The 25,636-nt window shown below is 46.7% G+C and overlaps 1 protein-coding gene across 1 annotated transcript in view; it reads right to left on the reverse strand.

The window, feature by feature from the left end:
• The window catches only part of LOC143523282 (uncharacterized), a 47,926-nt gene that overhangs the window by 9,975 nt on the left and 12,315 nt on the right, over positions 1 to 25,636 (reverse strand). Inside the window, exons 8-13 of the mRNA XM_077018026.1 lie at positions 9,267 to 9,438; positions 8,426 to 8,504; positions 6,518 to 6,723; positions 2,997 to 3,121; positions 2,317 to 2,441; positions 1,671 to 1,899 (exon numbers count right to left, since the gene is read on the reverse strand). Of these exons, the coding sequence (XP_076874141.1) occupies positions 1,671 to 1,899; positions 2,317 to 2,441; positions 2,997 to 3,121; positions 6,518 to 6,723; positions 8,426 to 8,504; positions 9,267 to 9,438 (936 nt within the window). The remainder of the gene's footprint in view (positions 1 to 1,670; positions 1,900 to 2,316; positions 2,442 to 2,996; positions 3,122 to 6,517; positions 6,724 to 8,425; positions 8,505 to 9,266; positions 9,439 to 25,636) is intronic.

Here is a 25,636-nt window from a genome sequence, read left to right on the forward strand (position 1 = left end):
AAACGAAGTAAGCAAAGAGACACGGACGCAATTATAGCGTTAGGCTTTGAACGCTAAAATGGAACGCGCTGCACAATACTGGCTAAAATACAATTACCCTCCCATCATGGTGCAAGTTATGAACGTCTGTTGTAATCCACTTGCGGCGGGTGTCTGGAACATGAAGAGGAGCAGAGGTGGTCTAATTTAAATTTAAAGGGCCAACGCACGTGACACAAAGCACGTCGCAGAGATGCTCCATCCCTGTCTGTCAATCGTGGCGGCCACGCCCATCAGCCTTGCAACATTGACCCCACCCAACTGTTCTCTCACCGATTACTTCCTGTACACACCTGGGTTTTCCTTTCATCACCAGATATTATTCGTCTAGATCCTTCGTGCCACGCTTTCTAGTAAAAATCCCAGTTTCTTGTCAATTGTGCCCGGTTTGTGGCCCTGGTTTGCCTGGCGATTGTTGGATTAGTGGTTCGGTACCTTTGCTCTTTCTTCCTCCCTCACGCCTGCTCTCACATTTTTTTGGATGTTGCATTTGGTCCCGTTCACGCTCCAGTACCCCCTATGCTTGGCGCGGGCCCCTTTCTGCTAACGTTCCCTTAAACATGTAGTGAATGACTGTAATAGAAAAAGAAATTTACTTAAAAACTGACATTTACGCCCTCTGTCCATTAGGGACAAGCTACATTTGGTTAATACTTTATTAATCATGCTGGTAGTTGAAGCGTTATACTTCTCTAGACACTTTCCAAATCATATATTTACATTTACAGTATTTGGTAGCTGCTCGCATCTCGATTGATTGATTGATTGATTGATTGATTGACTCTTATTGCTTGGTATATGACCTTGGCTTCCTATAAGTTTGATAATAATGTATTACAATGTTAAAGGCTATATTTTGTAATTAGGTGCTGTATGTGATGTTTGATGCATGTATGAATCATGTGTGTACTGTATCTTTATTGTATCGCATCTTCACTGGACCGTCACACCATCGTCTCGACACCCGCTCTTAATTTGCATATTCCACACCTCCTCCAGCTGCCTGGCACTTTCAGTTAGTGGAGGCGTGGCCTAATGGCTCTGTATCTGCAGCATGCTTGCAGAACACTCTGCCTCGGTTCATTTAGACGGAATTTTCAGCCAAACGAGTAAATGCCGATGATCGCGTCCCACATTATTGCCCTCGGAGGTCAGGAAAAACAGCTGGAGAGGTGAGGCCATACGGTGATGGGTCGGCCAACCAGGACGACAGTTCAGCATTGGTGATGGACTGAGTCAGGAGGAGGTGAGCTAGAGGCGTCAATGAGGCCTTCCCAGGAACTACACAGAGATCTAGTTCCTGGTCCTAAAATAAACATAGAAGTGTGTTGTCCTCACAGTGATTCAGATGTTCCTATACCGTTAGGACCAGATGACCTTTGCCACTGCAAGAACATCATGAGGGTCCAAAAATGATCTATTTGTATATATAAATATTTATAGTTTTTTTGAGTTTGAAAACAATCTTTTAGATCTTTTAGCTGCTGAGAATAAAGTTAGGATTGGCATAGTGCTATTTAGCCACAGTGATATGCAGATCAATGCAAAACCGCAGTATGTTAGTCATGAGAAGGCAGAGGAGCATGTGTGTGTGTGTGTGTGTGTGTGTGTGTGTGAAAACCTTCCTCTACCTGCTGACTGCCAGGCCTCCTCCATGCGGTCCACGGGTGGAGTGTTGAGCTGCGTGGCGGGTTCGGCAGGTGTGGCGAGGGGCCCCGGGGCCTCTGGGCCATGGGAAAGCGTGGGGGGCCCTGCCTCCGCCACCACACAGCTGGTGCTGTTGACGCCGTCCACGCAGAGGTAGCCATCAGGACACGTCTGGAACAGGCAACTGTTATAATTTCCCTCACAGTTCCTGCCCTGTGAAGGAAGGTGACGTGAGGACACGTGAGAAGCGGGACACGTGAGGCGGCACTGGAGAGAATGTTGAGTGTTCTGGGTATATGAGGTGAATAGGAAGGAGGGTAAGCGCTCAGTGTACAGTGTTTGTTTTGGTGCAACACACTGCAAAGTACAGCAGTGCATGTGGGTCTAGGTTATCTAGCACTTTAGCATTTTGCCTTTCAGCTAAATAAGGGTGTAAATTAGGCTTTGTGTTAAGGGGTGGGCGTACGAGCCGCAGAGCTGTGCATGTCAGGGGGTTCAGTCTGGGATAAACAAACGCCCGCTACGATACTGCAGGGGGTGGGGTGGGGGAGAAAGAGGAAACTGAAAAGAACTGGTGTCTGAAAGGCAGACCAACAGGGCAACTCCAGCGGAGGTGGGGGTGGGTCTCACCATGAAGCCTGGCTGGCAGGAGCATGTGTAGCCATGGCCCGGTTCGTTCTGCACGCACAGCCCCTGGTCACATGGTTGCGGCAGGCACTCATTAACGTCTTCCTCACAGTGAAAGCCTGTCCAACCTGCCGGGAACGAGAAATACATGTTCCTTTTTTTATAAATAAATGAGATAGAGATAAAGAGAGAGAGAGAGAGAGAGAGAGAGAAACTGAGGAAAGAAAACAGCATCGTGACGAGACCATGCCAGTTCAGTCCACTTCTTTCCCTTTTCTGTCACTTTTTTCTTTTAAAACCACAGTGAATGTCAGTCGTGGCCCCTCACACTGATTTCCTTCAGCTCCTTGTCTGTGCGTGCACCTGGGCACAAAGAAGTTGAGGCGGGTGGAACGCAGTTTGATCGTCACGCTGCGTAGCACTCGGAAATGCGGTTCTCTCCGGCCAAACCGTGCTTTTTTCCTGACAGTCCGGGTTACACATGTTTCGGTCTGCCTTTTACAGCCCTGGACGTACTTAAATGCAACGGCGCTCCGGTTGCTGAATGAACTGCTGAGTAGGTGAGGTCAGAGCCAATGGCAGTGGGCAGAACGGTTGAATGAAGAAGCTCCGCCCCCAGGAATGACTGACTGCGTGGAGCATCTCCAGGGATCCTTCGCCGGGTCTGGATGTAGGAGGCTTACCTGCTCGGCAGTGGCAACGGTAGCCGTCGACAAGGTTGCTGCATGTGCCACCATGGTGACAGGGCCCCGAGCGGCACTCATCCACGTCCACTTCGCAGAAATCCCCCGAGAAACCCGCCCGGCACCTGGGCGCGGCCGAGAAGGGAATCACATCAGCCAACCGAAGCCAAATCACAAAGACGAGCGCTTAAGACCCACCACGGCGTAACCTCAAGGCTTCCTTTGAGAACGAGGAATGGACAAAAAGAACGAACAAGGAAAAAGGAAGGAAAACAAACAACCCCCCCCCCCCCCCCACTCTAGAATGAATCCAAAACATATGGTCATGCAAGCTTGTGGAATAGGTACCTCGCAGATGGCCAAGGAGCTGAAAAACACCTCATTAGTGAAATGTTTGTCAGAGAATGTGAGCGAATGTTAAAATATCTCATGAAATTATTAACATCGCTTTCGATTATCTAACTGTGAGGGGGGGAAAACACATGGATGACTCTTGGCTGTTGCCTTCCATGTTTTATTTCTCGCAATCAAGATGTTTGTCAGATTATTTGCTGTATGATATTACAGCAGTACTACGGAGATGACATGCTCACCTTGGTACTGCAGTGTTTTGAAGAGCTGTGACCTGCACAGTTTCATTAATGACCAACCGACCCTTCAGCACATTCTTGCATGTCAGAATCAGTATTATGGGCGGCAAAGTCCATTAACACATGACTCTCAAGCCATACACAGAGACAATAAACAACATACTGATAAAAGACAAATAGTATGCATATGGTTTGGCGAGTAGCAGAGAGTTGAAGTGTATTCAAAACTCCAGCTGTTGGAGCTTCACTACCACACCAGCACGTGTGCTTCCTTCACTACCACACCAGCACGTGTGCTTCCTTCACTACCACACCAGCACGTGTGCTTCCTTCACTACCACACCAGCACGTGTGCTTCCTTCACTACCACACTAGCACGTGTGCCTCCTTCACTACCACGTGTGCCTCCTTCACTACCACACTAGCACGTGTGCTTCCTTCACTACCACACTAGCACGTGTGCCTCCTTCACTACCACGTGTGCCTCCTTCACTACCACACTAGCACGTGTGCTTCCTTCACTACCACGTGTGCCTCCTTCACTACCACACTAGCAGGTGTGCTTCCTTCACTACCACACCAGCACGTGTGCCTCCTTCACTACCACACTAGCACGTGTGCTTCCTTCACTACCACACTAGCACGTGTGCCTCCTTCACTACCACGTGTGCCTCCTTCACTACCACACTAGCACGTGTGCTTCCTTCACTACCACGTGTGCCTCCTTCACTACCACACTAGCAGGTGTGCTTCCTTCACTACCACACCAGCACGTGTGCCTCCTTCACTACCACACCAGCACGTGTGGTTCCTTCACTACCACACTAGCACGTGTGCCTCCTTCACCAGCACGTGTGACTCCTTCACCAGCACGTGTGCTTCCTTCACTACCACACCAGCACATGTGGTTCCTTCACTACCACACTAGCACGTGTGCCTCCTTCACCAGCACGTGTGCCTCCTTCACCAGCACGTGTGCCTCCTTCACTACCACACTAGCACGTAAATGTAAAATGTAAAAAATGTAAATGTGGCATATTTTGTCAATTGTGATTTTTACACCCCAATCGAAATTTGTCCTCCGCTTTTAACCCATCTGTGCAGTCAGAACACACACACACTAGTGATTACTAGGGGGCTGTGGATCACACGTGCCCAGAGCGGTGGGCAGCCCTAGCCCGGCGCCCGGGGGGGCCGGGCGCCCGGGTGTGCCTCCTTCACCAGCACGTGTGCCTCCTTCACTACCACTCCAGCACGTGTGCCTCCTTCACCAGCACGTGTGACTCCTTCACCAGCACGTGTGCCTCCTTCACTAGCACGTGTGCCTCCTTCACTAGCATGACCCATAGGGGAAGCGACCCCTCAGACATATTGAAGGTCCAAGGCACCAGTACTGGCATCTCTGCTCCTCTCCTCAGCACCCATGGGGTTGTTCAGTGTTCTGTGAACTCACATTCACACAGGCAGTCACAATCCCTCCACTATTTAACAAACCTGCCCTCTATCGTTGAGGTATACCACACACACATGGTCAAATTGCTGGTTTTCTTCATCTACTTCCTGTATTTACTTTTCACACTCGATTTTCAGTGACTGGTGCCGGGACCGGTTGCTAGACCAGTAGTAGATTACCACTGTATTATGCACTGAATCGAAGAAGTCAATCATGTGTGAGGTGCTCTGATTGGTCTGAAACTCTCCGGCCCATGCGCCTTCATCTGTCCACACTGAATAAGCAAAGACTCTGCAGACCAGAGCCAATCAGCACAGACCCAGCACTGAGAACCAGTGCTAAACTCACTGGTAACACTGGTTTAAGGTCACATACCAGCAGGGGAATAAGGGCAAAAATAATGAAATTTACCTTTCAACCTGTGCGTGCATAACAATCTAGCCACTGCATTTATGTGGTGAGCTCACTTTTACACAAGGCATGAAGCTGCTGTCCTATTAAATTATTTACTGACCTAAATTATTTTTGTTCTGCCATAAATTTGTTTGTATTCTAGACAAAAGTGTGCGTTTTCAGGGTAGCATGGACGGATACATCTGATCGCTCTCAAACCCAGGATCATCCTGCGCCACACAGGCTGTGTCAGTGATGACATGAGGTGTGATACAACACAGGTCAGGAATACCAGACAGGCTCTTAACCCAGAGGAAATGAAAGGGGGGGGTGCCTTTGCCCTGGCGTGCCGATGCTGCAGACACCCCCCGCCAGGCACCATGTTGCAGCTATGCCCAGAGCAAGGCAGGTTTCAGAGCCAAAGGGAAAGCCGTACTGCAACCAGAGGTCATCAGAGGTCGGGCTCCGGGCCCTTCCGAATGGAAGTAAATACTAAGAGTGGGTGGGACTATATGTTTTCCGTTTGAGGGAAATCAATGATCATTTAGACAGACAAGGCAACCCCTCGGTCCACAGCTGCTGGATAGCCGGGGCATCTGTCTACCCCGTGCCTATGGGAACGGCAAATAGCATTAGAGGTTATTTCGGAGGTCTGGACAATGGGGGGTGGATTCAATCCCCTAATGATGTTTCATTATGTTTAAAATGACATAATGAGGGAGTGGTGGGCGAGTTTGGCTTCAGAGGAACACGGAACACAACCCCCCCCCCCCCCCCCCCCCCCCTGCAGTGCCGGTTTACTCAAAGACACTCAAATGGCCGCGCGCCACCAGCTGCTTCATAATCATCACTCTGGCAACCCAGCAGACCTTTAATTGGGAAGAGAGAGGGGAGCGAGAGAGAGAGAGAGAGAGAGAGAGAAAGAGAGGAATATACAAGGATGGAGACAGGCTCTGGAGGGTCAGAGTGAAAACGATGTGTACAAACCCGTGATTAAACCTGACTGTGGCAAAGGCTAGACGGTTGCAGACAAGTAAGGGAGGTGGGGGTGTGGTGGGTTGCAATTACAGCCTCTTTAGCCTCACCTGCATGTAAAACTGGAGCCCGGACCATCTACACACGCCACGCCATCGAGACAGGGGGCGGAGCCTCCCCCATCCGGTGCGCAGATGCCGCTGCCCTCGCCCCTGAGGCAGGCGTGGTCCTCCACGAGGTTCACGCAAGAGGCTCCGTTAAGACACGGCCTTGAGGCGCACGCCCAGGGGCCGGACACCACACCGTCCACTGGCGCCTGGGGGCAAACGAGACATGGGAGGAATCCCACAAAACCAACGCAGAAGTTCCATCTTGGCCAGAAAACTTAAGCCTGAAGCACAGTCTGCCCAGCAGGAGGAGAGGTAACGGACAACCCTCATTTTGGGATTACTCTTCTTAAACCATTTAAATTATCTTAATTTGTCTCGCTGTATCTCAAGGTACCGAGAATTCACAGCGCAGCTGACCAAGTATCTTGCTAAATATCGCACAAACAGAAAACTTTTCCCAAACAACTCTGTTTGCTGCAGCCTGATTAAATTAGACCCTTTAGTCAAAGGACTCCCCCGGGTCTACTAATGAACTAACAGGAAGCGTTAAGTGAACGTTCAAGGCTTAGGGAACGTGCGTCCTACAGAACGAGTCATTAAGGGGCAGGAGGCAACCGCTAATGATTTATATCATAGGGGGATCCTGGGGTCCTCACAGCCAGCCTGTTGGTTCACCTCAAGGGTACATTTCGAAGCTGTGGTGAGTTTTAAATCAATGGCACGTTTTAGAATCAATTGGGCATTAGGATGAGGACCTGCTTTCTAATCAGGCATCTGTACGGGATGTCCCCAGCACGTAGGTCGATGTATGTTCATTTTATGGGTACATCGATAGGGGCCCCAAGCCAGGGACGCATGAAATGCGGAGCGCGGATGTAACAGTGTTGTGGGAAATTGTCTATAAGGCACGTATCGACAGTGGGTAATGACGAATAATTGAATCGCGTGATTAAAAGGCGATAAAGGTCCTTTTGAGTGGAAACGCAGAACAGTTTGGTAAAAGACAACTATTATCAGCTTCATAATAGGTGTGCGGGTTTCATGAAAAGGAGATTTTTCAAAAGAAAAGGGGCAATCAAGCTTTGACCGATAACGCTAGCTGAAACTGCTAGACGTGACAGCTATTACTGTTAACCATCTTTTATGTACCAGATCCCAGCTAGTGCAAAATGACATCTCATACAAAGGGGTGAGAGATGATCTTTTTTTCCAGGAGATTATAACATTCAATTTCCCTTTAAAGAAGTTCAAACAAACAAAAGTTTGCACTAATGCTGGCCTTCTCCACATTTCATCTTGTCTCATTAAGAACACAAAACTGAGGCAGATGTCACATTTCAAAGGGTCAGTTAAAACGAATCTCTTCACTCTCTCCCCCTCTCCTTCTCTTAAGCACGTTAAGAGAATCTCGCGATAGGCGATCGTCCTCATTCCGGGCTGCACCGGGAGTGTGCAATTTCTGCCCCATTACCCTCCGCAAGTAAGAGCAATGCTTTGTGTTAAATTTGATAAAATGTTGCAAAGGGGACGCCAATGTCTGCCTTAACTTTCTGATGACTATAGATGCATCGATCTCTAGTAACAGCTGTTAGGAAACCGGAATCAAATGGAGCAGTCCGATTGGTCATGGAGACCATTTTAGCGACTGCCCTATACTTTCAATTTGGTGACTGGCCTGCATTTACGGTCACCCTGTGATTTGGGGCCGGTTCTGCAGTTAGGCTCCAATTTTGCAGACGTGTTCATTCACCACCATGATAGCTTTTATAGCACGTTGGGTCCAGAAAACAAAATCAGCAGAACCAGCACGGTACCAAACGGATATTGACGAGTAACTATCTGAATGTGCCGCTAACCTTTCGGGACGGATCAGACGGACGGCTCGAACCTTCAGGCGTGTGCACTTACATCGACGTTGGTCTCGCATCTGAAACCGTCCCATCCATCCTGGCACTGGCAGAAGAACGCACCCGCCCCGTCAGTGCAGCTGGCGGAAAGATAGTGCCGGTTAACGCTCGCCGACAAGCGCCAACCCCACGTCCACGAGCGATGATGTATTAGGGATGTATTACCCCCACGTTTACGCTGGCTCCCAGACCGAGGCAAGATTCACACCTGGATTTGGAGAAACTTGAAACTGTTCAATTTTAAGGGAACGCTTGAAAGCCATTTTTGTGCGATTATGAACGCTATATGTACATGCAATTATGTAAGCAAGGCATGACTCATGTTCTAAATGCAATAACAGCACCATTTTAACACCTGTTTAATGCTTTATATTGAGCTCAGTTAAATATATACTCTATGAATTACATTTATGCGGGTGTTGTAAGATTTTTAATGTAATGTACCAAGCGATGTACTGCAAAGTGCTTTCTACACCACTAAACATTTCAGCCAACTGAATACCATGACCTTAGTTCATAACCAGGCCAAGTTAGACATAAACCGACATGGAATTCAATACTGGTGATATTAATGTGTATTCAGCGCACCTGGCACTATATTCATTGACGCCTGTGCTTTTACTGCTCGACACGGGCAAGGCTGAAAGAACGGAATGAAAACATGTTCCATCAGAAACTCAACAGCAAAGTGCCAGACTATGCTCGAGGACGTGGGGATGGGAGGCTCGTTTGTGGAGTAGCGGCCCCAGCTAAATGATGATTAAGCCCAGCAGCACATGCGCTTGTTAACTTGTTAAGCGTGCGTCCAGGCATCATGCCACTGTTGGACAGGGCGTATGCACCTCCCGTGCAGGCAGGGGTCTGAGGAGCACTCGTCCACGTCAAGGCCGCAGTCAGGACCCGTGAAGCCGGGGGGGCAGAGGCAGCGGCCACCGGAGACGCCGTCCACACACCACCCACCGTTCTGGCACAGGGACGAGGCGCACGTCTCAGGCTTCACCTCACGCGGCAGACCTGGTGAGGCAGAGGCGGGCCAAATTAATAAAACAATCGATCGATAATCACCCAATGAACCATTCATGCGATCAATCAGGCGGTCAGTCAATGAGTAAATCCTTTTGTTCATTCATTATTTGCCTCCTGGATCAAACGTGGCGTTTAATTCACACCATGTAAATGAAAACTTCAGATTGATAGTAGGTGAGGAGGTACAGAGCAGACAGAATAGTGTGAACACGCAAAGCCATCCTGACCTGAAAGCTGCCTCAGCAAAAACAGCCCCTGATCTACCCACCAAATACTGCAGAATTTTTACAACAAACTCTTTCACTGCAATAAGAAAAACCATTATGCATCAGGGAACGACAGTCATCACGCTACTGTTACACAAAGCGGTACATGGTCACCCCGGCCCAAACACAACGGGTACACCAGAAGACGCCAAGTGGCCACAGATGATCTTTTTTCTCCCCCAAATGGCGGTGTTCCCTCCACAGCAAAAGCAAACCAGAATGGAAGAGCACCTGTTCAGTCCATTTAGCAGGAGAGGAAACCGCTGTCCGAGGCTGGTACAACTCAACGTAGTCATACATGGCTGGAGGTATATGCTAGCAGTAAATTAAAACCGCCTTTCAATTATTTCTGGCTAAACACAGGCCGACTTACCCTCTACACTACCGTTCCTCGTGTGAATTTCCTAATGAAGCTCGTTTTCCCCTCTGACACGTGCCCACGTGCTTCTGTTCTTCCCAGGCAATGTTTGCCCAGGGAACACAAACAAAAAGAGCTATGAAAATAACACTGACGGAGATCATTAACATTTTATAATTAAAATGTTTCTCCTGATTGCTCGTTCACAGGAGGTGTTAATTCCCCCCATATTGGCGTGGCAGCTAGTTTCTTAATGTGTTTTTTTTTCTGCCAGCTTAGCTACCTACACACATAAAGAAAGAAGGGTGTGCAAATCCTGAAATCAGCCCCTGAAAGCAGGTAAAATGATTTTGGCATTTTATTGATATGGCTGGTATTTTTCTGCAAAGAGCTTTTTGAAGTAAATGATGCACGAATTTCTGTTTGTTTGTCAGGAAAACAAAAAAATCTCAAGGAGTCCTAGTAGAAGAACATCACATCTCCTAATGAAGACCTCACTCAGATAGATATGACTTTATATAAGCCTCCCTAAAATTGGCATTTTCTTGATGAAATCTTGACATGTGCTTTGCAGGAAGAGCAAGGCAGGGCAGGGGAGAGATTATAAAACAGTTTTGTTTAATCCGAATGTTTGCTTGCTAGGGGGATTCGCCTGAGAAAGTAGGAGAAATCAGAAGAAATCATATAATCTCTCCCCTGTCTCGATTACTGGTCTCTGCATGAACTCCGTAAATCCACAGAGCATTATCAGATTCCCTATGCCATGGAGTGTGTGTGTGTGTGTGTGTGTGTGTGTGTGTGTATAGGAGAAATCTGCAGTCATACTGTTAAAAAGAAAAAAAAAAACTCCTTTGGTTTAAAGTCATCCAGCAGATGTACCATATCATCTGAATGAACAAAAGCACCCTGGCTCTATTAAAATCCGGTTATTTGTACACGCGGAGCAGTTAGACTGACATGGAGGTTACTTAAAACTAAAGTGAGAAGAAAGTCAGGCATTTTGATGGTGCCCTTAGAAAAAGGAAACCAGCCTATTTCCAGGATGTCACTCCGTTATTCGCATTTCTGTGCCTTTTAGACACCATCTAAGGTATGTTTCAGTGTTTAATATAAAAAGATGAAATTAGAAGATAACCTAAATCTTTCGGTCTCGCCACACAGAGTCCCATTTGCAGCCACGGGGAATGAGAGAGTGACGTCGGTACCCGTGCCGCATTATGGATAATGCGGTTTTCCCCGGAACGTGGCACATCTCTCTATCCGCCGCATACATGGACCGTGTTGACACGTGGGCACGTGGAACATCACTTTTTTTTTTTTTTTGGTCACGCGCCCTCCTCTCTTTTGTCCTCCCTCTTTGCCTCTTTGAAAAGTTGCTTTTGTGTCTTATTAGGGCAAATATTTCCTGCGAGTTATGGTCGGGTGAGCCGATCCAAAATATCTCCTCTGGCCCGGATCTCCGGGGACGCGTCTCCACCCTCGGATGGGCTGAAAGTGAGGGGAAAAGTAATGAGTCGTCCGGGCTGAGCACTGGCTTAATAATAAAAGAGGCTTCTTGGGGAATTGGGCCTGGTGCGTTGGGTTCAGCTCTCTCAGGAACACCTGTACCTCGGAGATGGGTTTCTCCCCCTCAGTTCCTCCTCCTTTTCCCGCTCTTCCTCTGCCTCCTCCCGGAAAAGGATAAATTGATGATGCGAAGCGCAAGACAAACTAAATTAATCTTCGGCCGAGGCCGACGGGGACAGAGATTGGCCGATCTCGACTACGAAAATCATCGATATCGGGCTGTGGTTAGAGAGATAATTGATTAATTAAGCGGATGAGTCGAAGGACGGTGAGGGAGGGCCAGGAGAGAACGTGAGAATAGGGGTTAACCAAATAGAGTGAGAATAGGAAGGTGGCGAGTTTACTCAAGTGTGCATGCCTGTGTGTTTGTGTATACGTACGTGTGGGAGAGGGGCCTAATTGGGATGGTTAAACATCTGCCATTTGTGTGCTCTCACCATTAGGCACCTGTCTAACGAGCGAGTGTGTGGGCTCAACCTAGCGGACGAGCCCCAGCACCCGAAGCCGATCGTGCGTCACTCCGTGGATTGTGCAGTCGAAACCAGACAAGCACGCGCATCGACACGCACGGAGGCACGGTGGAAGTTCGCACGTGTTCATGTGCTGATCGCATGAGGCTTTGAAGTATTCAGCCAACTCACATGCTCAACACAGCCCCCCACCCCCAATCCATTAGTTACACCAACATGACCTTACAGTTAGGTCTCATTCAACAGATGCAAAAACTGCAGTCAACATCAGTTAACTTACTTGCCTGTAGCTTAGGGCAACCCCAACACTCCATCCCCGATCGCCATGTGTACCAAAGTGCATGGACGATCAAAGCAGCGCTGTTATCTTTCATCCCCCCCCCCCCTTTATCTTTATAAATAATAATGCAACAGCAGCTGGTCGGGCTCGCTCAGCCTGCCCTCCTGACCCCGCCCGGATGACGGAACTCTTCTAGAAGGTTCTGGGAGTTTTCAGGAGAAGCTGGTCTACGCATCGGAGAGAGCGTGCTGGCTGAGGCCATTTTCGCGGCGAGACGAAACACGCGTGCCTCGTGCGATTCGGTGAAGACGTGGGAGGTGGGGGGTGGCGGGGGTGCGGAGATGGACCGACCAGGAGTGCACGAGTCTTCCTGCGACAGGAGCCAAGGCAAAGACAAACCATTTAGGACTTAAATTGGCCCTGGGACTCCTCCACCTGTCTGTCCGACGGAGCTGCGGGAAGCCCCGAGGTGCCTATTAAATCTTGCGAGGAGAAAGTCCAACGGAGAAAAGCCAATCTAACGGCCATGACGTCTTCCCGGTGAATCCGCTCCCCTCCTGTCTGTGCTGGAGCGGTGTGTATGTGTGTCAAGGGGAGAGGAAAGCCTTTTAAAAGGCAGGCCGAACCCACCGAGAAGATTAACTCCTGCGGTCTTCTCATGAGACTCCTTTCTTATGGAGAAGTGGGGGTGAGGGGTCTATCTTGTCCCTTCCACTTCCCTGTGCTGAAAAACAAACGGCTCAGAGGAGGAGCACGCCTGATCCGCTACGTCAAGCTTGATTTGGGAGGGCAGAGAGCTGGTTACGGCTCACCGCCACAAGTATCTGACGGCGAGGTCTCCGCGCACGCTTCGGTTTTGGCAGGGACGGGAGGTACGTGGTGGGGAATCCAGGCACACAGTACCAGTTTCAGAAAAGGTAGAAACGGGCCGATCAGGACGGGGCCATTTAGCTTTCCACCCACTCATCCCAGCGCCGTCGCTGCTGATGCGTAATATTCTTCATGAATTAAACGAAAAGGGCACAATAGGCGTTGCTTTAACAGCAAACGCCATCAACGCTGCCAACAGGAACAAGCAATTAAGTGCTGCTGACGTGAGGTAAATGTTCTTTCTGACCCGCCGACTCGCAGCTGGTCTCAATAAGAATAAGAGGAAGTAGAAGAAATGAAGAGCCCCGAACAAGTGTCCGATAATGCCGCCCTCTAAATCAAATCTTCTATAGAGATCAAATGTGACAAGAAATAAATATATAAATTGGAAAGGGAAAAAAAAAAAAAAAAAAAAGATCGCATCCAGTCCTCACTAGTGAGTGTGGAGCCCATCCACACAAAGGCGCCGGTTCTGGCAAGGACTGGAGCGGCACTTGTCGGTGTCGATTTCACAGCGAGGTCCCTCGAACCCCTGAAAGATAGATGAGATGGTCACGGATCAGCGGGTCTGGCTGGGCTGCGGGGCGTTTGGATCAGTGCTAACAAAGGCCCCGCCGCAAATACTCTCTTAATGGAAACGCCCAACCAAGGCATCGGCCGTCCGTCGGGCCCGTCTCCCTCGAGGGGGCCTGCGGGGGGGAGGTGGGGGTGTGGGTGGGGGTGTGTGGGAGGAGTGGAGGCTGTGGCTATGAAGACGGAAAGCCTGGGAGATAGGGGTGGAGGAGGGGTGAGTGCAGGAGACACGAGAGGAGGTGTGGGGAGGAGTGGCGCAAGCTCCCTCCTTCAACCCGGCCTGGCGCAGCTGAAGCCTCCTCCCCCGACGCCTCCCCCGTTCCACTCTCAGAGGAGCTTCTCCTTGGCAGCTCTTCGTGTCATTAGCTCACAGTTTAATTAACCCACTATGAAGAACAGGTGCATGACAGACAGCATGACGACAATTAAAGGCAGAAGCCTCCTGCAGACCTTTTCTCTGTGCAATCTTCACATCTGTTTGACAAGCCCAGATTCACTGTGTGCTGCTCATCGTGTTTGCTCTTGGTTATTGTGGACAGGGCTCGCACCTGACCCGCCGGGCACACTGTGAAGCTAAATGCGTTAAGAATAAATATCCCAGTGAACGCACCTTGCCTGCCGTCCGGATGACGTCTAATAAATTTAGCGGTGGCATGCTTGTGATATGTGACATGTTCATACATATTTTATTGCAAAAGGGGTGCATTATTCACTCTGTAAACATGTTTATCATTTAAAAGGGCAGGCTTAAGGACAAGGAGTTTATTTACTTGCGCTGACACACAAGATTACTGACCCAAGTTGTTTGTTATTAGGCGCACCTACGGTATGAATTTTACACATTTGAACAGGGAATAAATATTGATGACACATCCAGCCTCTGCCTTACAGATAGCAGTAAAAGGAAAAGGATTTGAAAGGTTCTGACTGATAAGCTCATCCAAGCACTTTGAGTGGAAATCAAATGTTGGATCATTTCTTTGGACTAAATGGGGCTAATCCACAGCTGCCTTGGTGTCTGTCCCATTCAAATGAATCCATCGCAGGGCTCTGACTGAAACCCATCAATACCTTTCAGCTGTGAACTCAGGGGAATTTTCTCCTCCGAAATGGAATTCATCTGCCACATTTAACTAATTCCCCCTCAATTGAAAACTGTGTTGACCCCAGGCCCCATCCTCTGACTAGCCCCACGAGCACCGAGCTTCCTTGGCAAGATGGCCGTGTCAGAGGCGCCTGCACTGCCACATTAAATGAGCCGGAAATGTCTGGCAAGTCACGCTGGGTTGAGGAGCGACCCTGCTAGGGCCTACAGCCATGGTTCGGCACGGGCCCCACCCACCCTGGGAAGGTCCGGACCGTTGGCGGCGACTCATCCGATGGCAGGAAATCACAGCGGCAGGGAGAGGCACCGCTGGGGTGCCCCCTCCTCAAGCCCACCTGCCCGCTCTGTCGGGCAGTGCCAGCTACCCCAGGGTGCGCACAACATAGGAGGCGTGGGTGCCGAACATGCTCAGCCTTGATTAGTGGCGCTGCGTTTCTGACAAGAACGCAGGTGCACGGCCGTCCCACAGCCGCCGCCGCTGATCACCGCAGATGCGTCACGCACAGAGTTCCACAGTTCCGACAATGAGAAAACAACAAATGTAATTAATTTGTTTCGAAAAACAGACAAAAAGAAAAAAATAAAATAAACAGCCCAGTAGCTTTACTCTCACAATGTGGGTAATCATTTGATTTGGCCCAATGTAAATTAGGTCACAATCATGTTATTATTATTATTTTTTTGTACTTTTTCAACTCTTCAAAAAGGATTTAATACACAACGCCATGCCGACTGAGTGAATTTCCACGGCTGATTTTAATGGCAGTAATTTACGCTCAAATGGAGCTCGACTCATGTCCAAATGTCAGTGTTAGATCCATGCTGAGCTTCTGAATTTTGGGGGCTTTTGTTCAACACAGGGGCTGATGAGAAACACATCAAAGTCTCACAAAGTCTCCAGCGGCTCTTTTGCTTTCGCAAAAACAAACGAACAAAATTTCAGCATGCTTTACACTGAGCCCCTTATTCCACAACAAAAAGGGGTCAGAAAGAGTTCGTTAAGCGCTTTTAGCACACTGGTACAGCGGACCAGACTCAGAGAATGTGGCACTTTGTGCAGAGCAAAATTCTTTATGCTTCACGCTGAAAGGGTCGTTACCTGGCCGACAGATTTATCAAGGTGAAATGCAGTCCTCCCCATTATTAACAATCTTTAAAAATAACCGAGATTTATGCATGCAGTCCTTAAGCAACACCATGCTGGTAATTAGCCTTGGCCCATAATCATTAATCTGACTGACACTACAGGAGAGGAGTGGGGAGAGTTGCGCTTTTGTGATGGCGAGAAAATTTGGACTGCAGAGAGGAGGAAAAAACCCGAAAAAAAAACAAAAACGGAGGATGATAAACATGAACCACAGGACGTATCATAGGTTACGGCTATCCGTGACGACAAAGTCCCAAATACATCTCGCACTTAGGCAAGAAAGAAAACACAAAGAGTGCTCGGAGCTCCTTCTGTATCAGGAGATGCGACAACAGGCAAATGTATGCGAGCCGGAAGGCTTCGTAGAAGCTGCATGCTAGTAGAATATAAACACACAGCAATGAGGCAGGAGCCACCTGATCAGGAAGTGTAGTGTAGCAAATCAATTCATTCAATTCCCTTATACGGATAATCCAGTCCTAGCATCCCCCCCCCCCCACCTCCCCTCGTGAGCCGTGTTCTCAGGGATACCCTCCCCTCCCGCCCCCTCCTTCCTTCCTGGAGGGCCTTGTCTCACTCTGCGTTGCTTACTGAAGCCTGCATTGCAGAAGAGAACAATGGGGAGGGCTCTCCCCAGCCGCAGCCTCGACAGGTGCAGGAATGATGGAGGTTTCGCCGCTTGCTGGTCTGAGGCGAGGCCATCCTGGGCGACCTTGAGCCGTTGCGTTGGAGGAAGCTGCAAAGCCGCTTCAGAAACGGAGCGGAAGGCGGAGGTTTTTCCACCGGGTACTGGGAGCACACGGATGTGTAGCGGAGAGGCTGGCGTTACGAATCGGATTTGAAGAGAGGCGTTACCCCTTCTCTGACTCGACCTTTATGTTTACAAGCGAATACATGTCCCAGGCTGCCAAACTACAGCAGTGAATTCCAGCCCCATTTACAAACATTGACCCCTGAAAGTGCAGAAGACTACTGCTGTACAAGTAACATGACATGCATGCACATGAAGGAGGAAGACCAAGGATGCCTAGAAGATGCACAACAGTTGTACTGTATGGAAGGAGAACAACCCTCTGTGTGAAATATGGTTGCCCGAGATCCTTTCAACACTCTTGGGCCAGAACGCTGCTCTTCAGCTCATCACAATGCTGATAAGATTAACAAATTTGCCATCAAAATTAGCCCAGTTAATAATAGCAGGGCAGAAACAAATTGAAGACAAATGCAAAAATGAGAAGGAGAAAAAATTTAAAAAGCATCCAGGAAGACCCTCACTGCACACATGCATGTCGGCACATGCGCATGACATGCAGTGTGGAGGTGCAGAGACCAGCTCAGACGTCAATGTCCTCAATGGAGGACGAAAACAAATGTTTTTTTAAAAGGACCAACCACCTGAAGGCCTTGAGGCGGCAAGGGGGGGGGGGGGGGTTTCAAATGCAAGGTGTGTTACCAGTGGCAATATCCACCTCTCAGTATGCAAAACAGACGGAACTGGGCAGGTTTCGGAATGATAGCACGGCACTTTGGAAAAGTCTCTTCCCCTTATTGGTCCCTGGTGAACCATTCTGGAAGACGCACACCACACCGCTCGTAGTAAATAGCTCTCTGCGCTGTGCCGAGTGGCAGTTAATACGTGCCCAGGCTTTGACTTAATTACCATAACGAGACAAACGTTGACAAGCTAAGGATATTTGCATAAGGCATCTCCTGGCACAAAACGGTGATGTTCGGTCTGGCTGATGATAGCACGCAATATACATATCTAGACACTCAGCAGCAGAAATATTCCAGCCCCTTTAAATACATGTGGCATGTCCTTGAAAGAGAAAAGAATTCTATTATCCAGAAATAAAACCCTATTGAAATTAAACCTCTTATTAAAAGAGGAAGAAATGTCAATTACAAAGATTACAAATAACAGAAGAGGCCTCTGCTCTCTCCACATGAAACACTCAGTGCCCTCAAAATTTTGAAAGGAGAATCATAGAACCACAGGAATTATTTTGATGCTTTAAAAGACAAATGGCTTATAGTCCAGAAAGCATATTATGTTAACAATGCATCAGTAATTAAATATCATTAAAAACTATTGCAATACAATCAAAAGAAGCTAAGCAGTTTCTAAACGCCCTCTAAAACAGGCACAAACTGGTTCAAAGTTCAGTACCCACTGAAAGTCTAGAGGAAACAGTCAGTGTCTAAAAGCTGGTTGACCTGTAGGTGTTACCACTGTGACAGAAATTATGTAATTCTTGATTAGGTCTTGTCATTTAGATTACAAATAACCAGTGTTGTGAATAACATTAGGTAACGTCATCATTTTGTCAGTAACGGGATAATATAATTAATAACTTTTCCTGTCGTTGCAACGCCGTTGACGTTACTGGTCATTAAAGGCGGTGCGTTAATATATATTGATATACTAACAGTAATCCAAGCGGACCCCTGCCCAGGCTAGTGAAGAGTAACAGATCTCGATAGGTCACAGTTCTTGGTGTAACACCTGTTTAACTTAATAAGTCAGTAAGTGATTGGCTAAGGCAGCGTTATGGTAGCCAATCAGAGACAGTGCTTTTACACGCGTGCCGAAGCACACCAGTCACACACGACACAAATGGAGAAGAGGCAGAAATGGCGAGTCAGGAGCAAGCCAAAGAAAATTTGCATTTTCAAGGTGGCAATATAAACATTATTTAAGAAAATACTTGAATTTCCCGAATGTCTACCAGACTGGGTATTTGATTTATTTAATTAAGAATAGAGGTTTTATTGTTAAGTTTACTTCTGTTGTGAACAAACCAGTTGTCTCAGGTTGAGAGAATTAAATTTAATTTGATAGATGTAAATACACTTTATATAGTGTACCTTTTTACTTATGCTTTTTTTTTCTTTCTTTTTTACAAAAATTTGGGATTTTAAAGGATTTTATCCTGCACTGGTCTGTGGATGTCCAATAAACATCAAAAGTTAAACACCTTTCTGATCTACTCATTTCAACTGACTGTGAAAACTGCTTTTTCAAAAAATCCTTATTCATTGGCATTTAACTTTTTTTACTGTAATGCAAATAGTTACTTTCTCTGGTAACAAGTTACTTTTATTATAGAGTAATTCAGTTACTAACGCAGTTACTTTTTTGAACAAGTAGTGAGTAACTATAACTAATTACTTTTTAAAAGTAATGTTCCCAACACTGCAAATCACACACATGATGCGCTCAGAAATATTTACCCTTCCACTATGTTGGTAGCGATCCTGCCAAGTTTGTCTGTAGAAATAGCTTGTTTCCACAAAGCTGTTTGAGGGCCTCGAGTTACAATCTTATGTGACATTCACAGTGCAAATAGTAGTATTTCTTTTCTTTTTTTAAGTGTTGAGTTATTTCTATATCTTTCTCTATTATGAGGTGGGCTGTGTAGTTCTACTGCCAAAGAGGGCTATAAGGGGACGGGGGCAGCTCCGTCTCCGTGGCGAGACAGATGTTACTTGACCACGTTCTGAAGCGTCATCATACACAGTGTAGATGTCAGATGGCGCTAAAGAAGCAGTGCTAACTCCAACATAGCTGCCAGTTAATCATGATTAAGTCTGCCGTGCAGAGGGCCAAATTTGGCCCCTGCGTGCAAAAAAAACCTGCAGAGCACTGAACTCCACATCCCTTCTGCAGGCTTCACCCTTTTAAATGTGTGTAACCAGGGAAATCAGCAGTGCACTTGGTTGATAAATGGTACAGGTCCTGATTATTATATATATATATATATATAATATATATATATATATATATATATATATATATATATATATATATATATATATATATATATATATATATATATATATAAGAAAAATCACGAGGCTGACGGAGATGTAAAGAGACGTCGATGCTCATGTGGATGTGAAGTTAGTCAAGATAAAGATGGAGGTGCTCGCTGCCGAGCTACAAGTTCACAGCACAGGACGGGATATTGGTCGTATCAGTCCAGCACTAACGAAAGATCTCTGATAAGGCTCTGACCAGTCTAGAGAGCAACAAATATGATGTAGCATTTCTACAAGAAACACATATTTCTTTAGGAGAGCCAGGAAAGGTACGTAGGGGAATGGATTGGCCGTATTAGTGTGATTTCTAGTTCAAGTAACAGGGTGGTTGTATTGTTGAGCAGACATTTGCAATTTAAAATGTCTTAACCAAATGATGGATAACTTGTGCAGTTATTATTGTGTGTGTGAAATACAGGGACAACATCTTATTTTGGCCAACATCTGTGCACCTGATTCTTTGTGTATATTGAAGGACATTACAAGCTACTAGGAACCATGAGTGTTTTCTTGGAGGACAAATCTTTCACGACTATTGTGGTGCTACAGTGTGACTTCCATGCTCTACACAATACTGTGGAAGGTCTATAGTAATCTGGGATTAGTGGACAATCACACAATCCAGAAACTGACTGGTAGGGGGCTGTTTGTTTGTTTCGCAGTACACAAGATTTATTCTAAGATAGATTTGTTCTTAATATGCAAATTATTTATTCCCTATAAAACAGCCATTCAGCTGATGAAATATTCAAGTTTCTGATTGTGCCTGGCTGTGCTTAGATCTGTTACCTCAGTGTGAAAGAAGACGTTCTTGTCGATAAAGTCTTAATCACTCTTACAGGACCCAGTAAATATAGAATGGTTAAGGACAGAGCTAAAAGATTAATTAGTGATGCTCGTCCTCCAACATAACACTATATTATACCCGAAGGTCGAATGTAATTTATTTTGGGCAAGACAAACTTATTTTGGAGTCAGGAGACGAGGCAGAGAAACTATTAGCCAAAGCTATTTGAGAGCAAGTGTGTTCCCACCTTTCCCACTGTTAGGTCCATGAGAGATGCATTTACTGCAGTTGTAGACATCAATGAGGAATTTTTACGCTGATCTTTATAGCTTAGGGTCTTCTGGACCCAATGAGTAAATCTGCTTGTTTTTCGTTTAGTTTTTCTTTTTCTTTTTAAATAAAAGAGTCATTCGGGTTACCAACAGAAAAGCAAGAAATCTTAACATTGACATGACTAAAGAAGAACTTACTAAGGAAATTAATGTCTTGCCTGCAGTTAAAGTGTCAGGCCCTGATGGCTTCAATGCTGAATTTTTCAAGAGCTTGGCATCAGAATTAGCTCCATGTCTGTTGGAGGTGTACATGGAGGCATTAGCAAGGAGTGTGCTGTTGTCAATTCTGAGGCAGACACTGATTAGTCTTATCCCTCAGGATAAAGACCCTTGTGATGGAAGAGTTACTGGCCAATTATTTCTAATCGAATGTTAAAATAATTTCCAGAGTCCTAGCAACCTGATTAAATAAGGTTGTTGCATCTCCAATCCATACTGACCAAGTGGAATATATTCACGGTTGTTACTCCTCAGATAATTTAGAACATTTCACCGTATAAAAGACGTTCGTTTGTGATGGTTAGCCAAGGTCTGATCATGTTGTTTCTGTGGATGACAAAAGTCATTCGATAAGGTTGAATGAGAATGAGAGCATGGGGTGGGCAACACCATTATTAAGTGGATTTTGTTATTATATAGGTTCCCAAAAACTGCAGTGCAAAGCATGGCCTCCTTCCTAAATACTTTGTACTAATGAAGTGGTCAAGGCGAGGCTCACCCTCCCTCTCCTATTTGCTTGGTTTGGCCAGAGAGCCCCCCATGACTGCCATGAGAAGGCAGACCGATTTCCCAGCTGTCCTGGCAGGAGGTGGCGTGACACGTACTTTGTGTAGATGATCCATTACTGGTTTTCTCCGACCTTGGGAAATCAATGCTTTAGAATCATTAAGATCATTAGTTCTTTTTCTAATTTTTCAGATTATAGGCAGGACTGGTTCAAGTCAGAAGCACTTCTTCTAACAGCATTTTGCTCTTCTGCAGACCTGTGGCCAGGTGCACTTCACTGACACAAGCCTACCATCATGCCCCCTCCTCCCATACCCCCTCCCCCAGGCCAGATGTAGGACCTGCTTCATTTTGACCCATTATTACATATAATCTGACGCTAACAGATAGGTACCACTTAATGTATCTATGGCCAGGAAGGTTCATGTTCTAAAATTGAACTGCATTCTCAAGCTAAATCATCTCATCTTTTCTCTTCCACATCCCTTTCTCTGCTGCATTTCACATGGTTTGAGATATTTGGGATGATAAAGGCTCCTGATTATGCCCAAGTAAAATACAAAGACCAGTTCATAGAGGAGGTCTGGCCTGAGTTGTTGTTGTACTACTATGCATCCAATACATCTGGCTCACTGCCCTCTGGTACAAGATAAAAAGTATTAATGAGCCACTGAAAAGGGCACATATGACCTTGTTTGTATATGTGGAAAAGGGATCTGAATCTGCCATTGGATGACGAGGAGAGGGAGAAGATTTCTAAGAACATTAAAACAATGTCATGAGATGAGATTCATTTAATTTAGATAGTCCCACTATTTTACTGCTTTGCCTTGAGATTGTTTACATTTTGAGACATGCCAGTCTGCTAGGAATCCAGGTCGGAATTGGTTAACCTAATACAGGTTTTATGGTCCTGTGACAAACTCAAGAACTTTGGGCCTAGATACAGTGGGGAAAATAAGTATTTAGTCAGTCACCAATTGTGCAAGTTCTCCCACTTAAAAAGATGAGAGAGGCCGGTAAGTGACATCATAGGTAGACCTCAACTATGAGAGACAAAATGTGAAAAAAATAGAGAAAATTATTTTGTCTGACTTTTAAAGAATTTATTTGCAAATAATGGTGGAAAATAAGTATTTGGTCACCTACAAACAAGCAAGATTTCTGGCTGTCACAGACCTGTAACTTCTTTTTTAAGAGGCTCCTCTTTCCCCCACTCATTACTTGTATTAATGGCACCTGTTTGAAGTCGTTAACAGTATAAAAGACACCTGCCCACAACCTCAAACAGTCACACTCCAAACTCCACTATGGTGAAGACGAAAGAGCTGTCGGAGGACACCAGAAACCGAATTGTAGACCTGCACCAGGCTGGGAAGACTGAATCTGCAATAGGCAAGCAGCTTGGTGTGAAGAAATCTACTGTGGGAGCAATTATCAGAAAATTGAAGACCTACAAGACCACTACTAATCTCCCTCGATCTGGGGCTCCACGCAAGATCTCAGTCCGTGGGGTCAAAATGATCACAAGAACGGTGAGGAAAAATCTCAGAACCACAAGGGGGGATCTAGTGAATGACCTGCAGAAAGCTGGGACCAACGTTACAAAGGCAACAATCAGCAACACACTACGACGCCAGGGACTCAGATCTTGCAGTGCCAGACGTGTCCCCCTGCTTAAGCCAGTCCATATCCAGGCACGTCTGAAGTTTGCTAGAGAGCATTTGGATGTTACAGAAGAGTATTGGGAGAATGTCATATGGTCAGATGAAACCAAAGTAGAACTATTTGGTAAAAACACAACTCGTCGTGTTTGGAGTACAGTGAACGCTGAGTTGCATCCAAAGAACACCATACCAACTGTGAAGCATGGGGGTGGCAACATCATGCTTTGGGGCTGTTTCTCTGCAAAGGGACCAGGACGACTGGTCCGTGTACATGAAAGAATGAATGGGGCCATGTATTGTGAGATTTTGGGTGCAAACCTCCTTCCATCAGCAAGGGCAATGAAGATGAAACGTGGCTGGGTCTTTCAGCATGACAATGATCCCAAGCACACTGCCAGGGCAACAAAGGAGTGGCTTCGTAAGAAACATTTCAAAGTCCTGGAGTGGCCTAGCCAGTCTCCCGATCTCAACCCCATCGAAAACCTTTGGAGGGAGTTAAAAGTCCGTGTTGCCCTCCGACAGCCCCAAAACATCACTGCTCTAGAGGAGATCTGCATGGAGGAATGGGCCAACATACCAACAACAGTGCTGTGTGCCAACCTTGTGAAGACTTACAGAAAACGTTTGACCTCTGTCATTGCCAACAGAGGATATACAACAATATACAACAAAGTATCCAATTTATTTTTTCACATTTTGTCTCTCATAGTTGAGGTCTACCTATGATGTCAATTACCGGCCTCTCTCATCTTTTTAAGTGGGAGAACTTGCACAATTGGTGACTGACTAAATACTTATTTTCCCCACTGTATATGATGACTTGGATTGTGAGATTTTATGTTCTGCCCTAAATTATTCATTTTAGGTTTTATTCAGTTTTAACAACAGGAGGCAAGAATATTAGTTGAGTGCAAACTAGTAACTTTTTTTATGTTACTAGGTTGCAACCAAATAATATTCACAAGTCCTGTTGTTAAAACTGAACAAAACCTAAAGGGGAGAAAGTGGAGGCTAAAGGAGATGCCTTCAGTCCCAGAGTGTGAGATGCCTTCAGTCCCAGAGTGTGAGATGCCTTCAGTCCCAGAGTGTGAGATGCCTTCAGTCCCAGAGTGTGAGATGCCTTCAGTCCCAGAGTGTGAGATGCCTTCAGTCCTAGAGTGTGCTGCCAAGATGGTAGGAGAGGCAGCATTTGAAAAGTTCTCATAGAATGGTATAAAGGACAGGGCAAATGCTGATGCTTTTGTGAGTGTTCCTGACATGGGAAGAGATTTCTTGTATTTATTGTCTTCATTTATGCATGGACAACAACTCTCCTCATTTTATACTTCCATGGCATTTTTGCTGGTTTGCACAAATATATGTGCCCCAACGCGCTTGACTGAGGCTGTTTACGTTGACGACCAAAAACCAATTATATTCAAAAGAAAAAGAATCTATCACTTTGGCGAGAGCTCGAATATACCGTAATTTAATCAGGTGTGGCATAGCCTTTGAGGTATGGGACTTTTCTTTTGCACACAAAGCGACCACGGCTCGCCAACGTCAGGACACCGGTACTGCGCGTTGCATAATAATGAACACTGACGTTTGACAGGGCAGTCTTGCACTGCAGATTTGAGGAGTGGAGTCCTGAAATGCTACCCAGTGTGGTGAGGTAGGGGAGGGGGGAGGTTGGGGGGCTGTTGTGGGCTGAGGGCAGCTGTGGGAACCCATGCTCGGCTCACTCGGAGCCAATTTCCCCATCCTTTCGACCAGAAAAGGCTCGCTAAAGGGATCTATTTATATCCTCGTTCCTTTCATTTCCTTGCTAGTGCGGCCACTGGTTGGGCTGGAGTGTAAATATAGAAGTGTGCTGCAGGAAGAGCTGTGGCCTCCATACCCCCTCCCCCCCCCCCCCCCCCCCAGACACCAGCCCCGCAGGTCAAGCCCGGAGCACAGTTCCAGAATGCAGAGGTGCCTGAACCTGAACCTGAGCCTGAATGTCTTGCTGCGGGTCTGCTCGGACGCTCCCTGCCTCTGGAAGGTTGCCAAAAGGGGCCTGGGTCCTGATAACGAGGTGCAGGGGATCACACACCTTCCACCTCCACGTGATGACGCCTGATCACAATGCACATCACTCCTATTCTGAGTCAACCAGCTTGTCAAGGGCTTCGGAATTACACAATGAGCCGAAGCAAGCATGCACAAGCACAGATGACAGCGGAAATCTGCATCTAT

This window comes from Brachyhypopomus gauderio, chromosome 1 (genome assembly GCF_052324685.1).
Source record: "Brachyhypopomus gauderio isolate BG-103 chromosome 1, BGAUD_0.2, whole genome shotgun sequence".
NCBI lineage: Eukaryota > Metazoa > Chordata > Actinopteri > Gymnotiformes > Hypopomidae > Brachyhypopomus > Brachyhypopomus gauderio.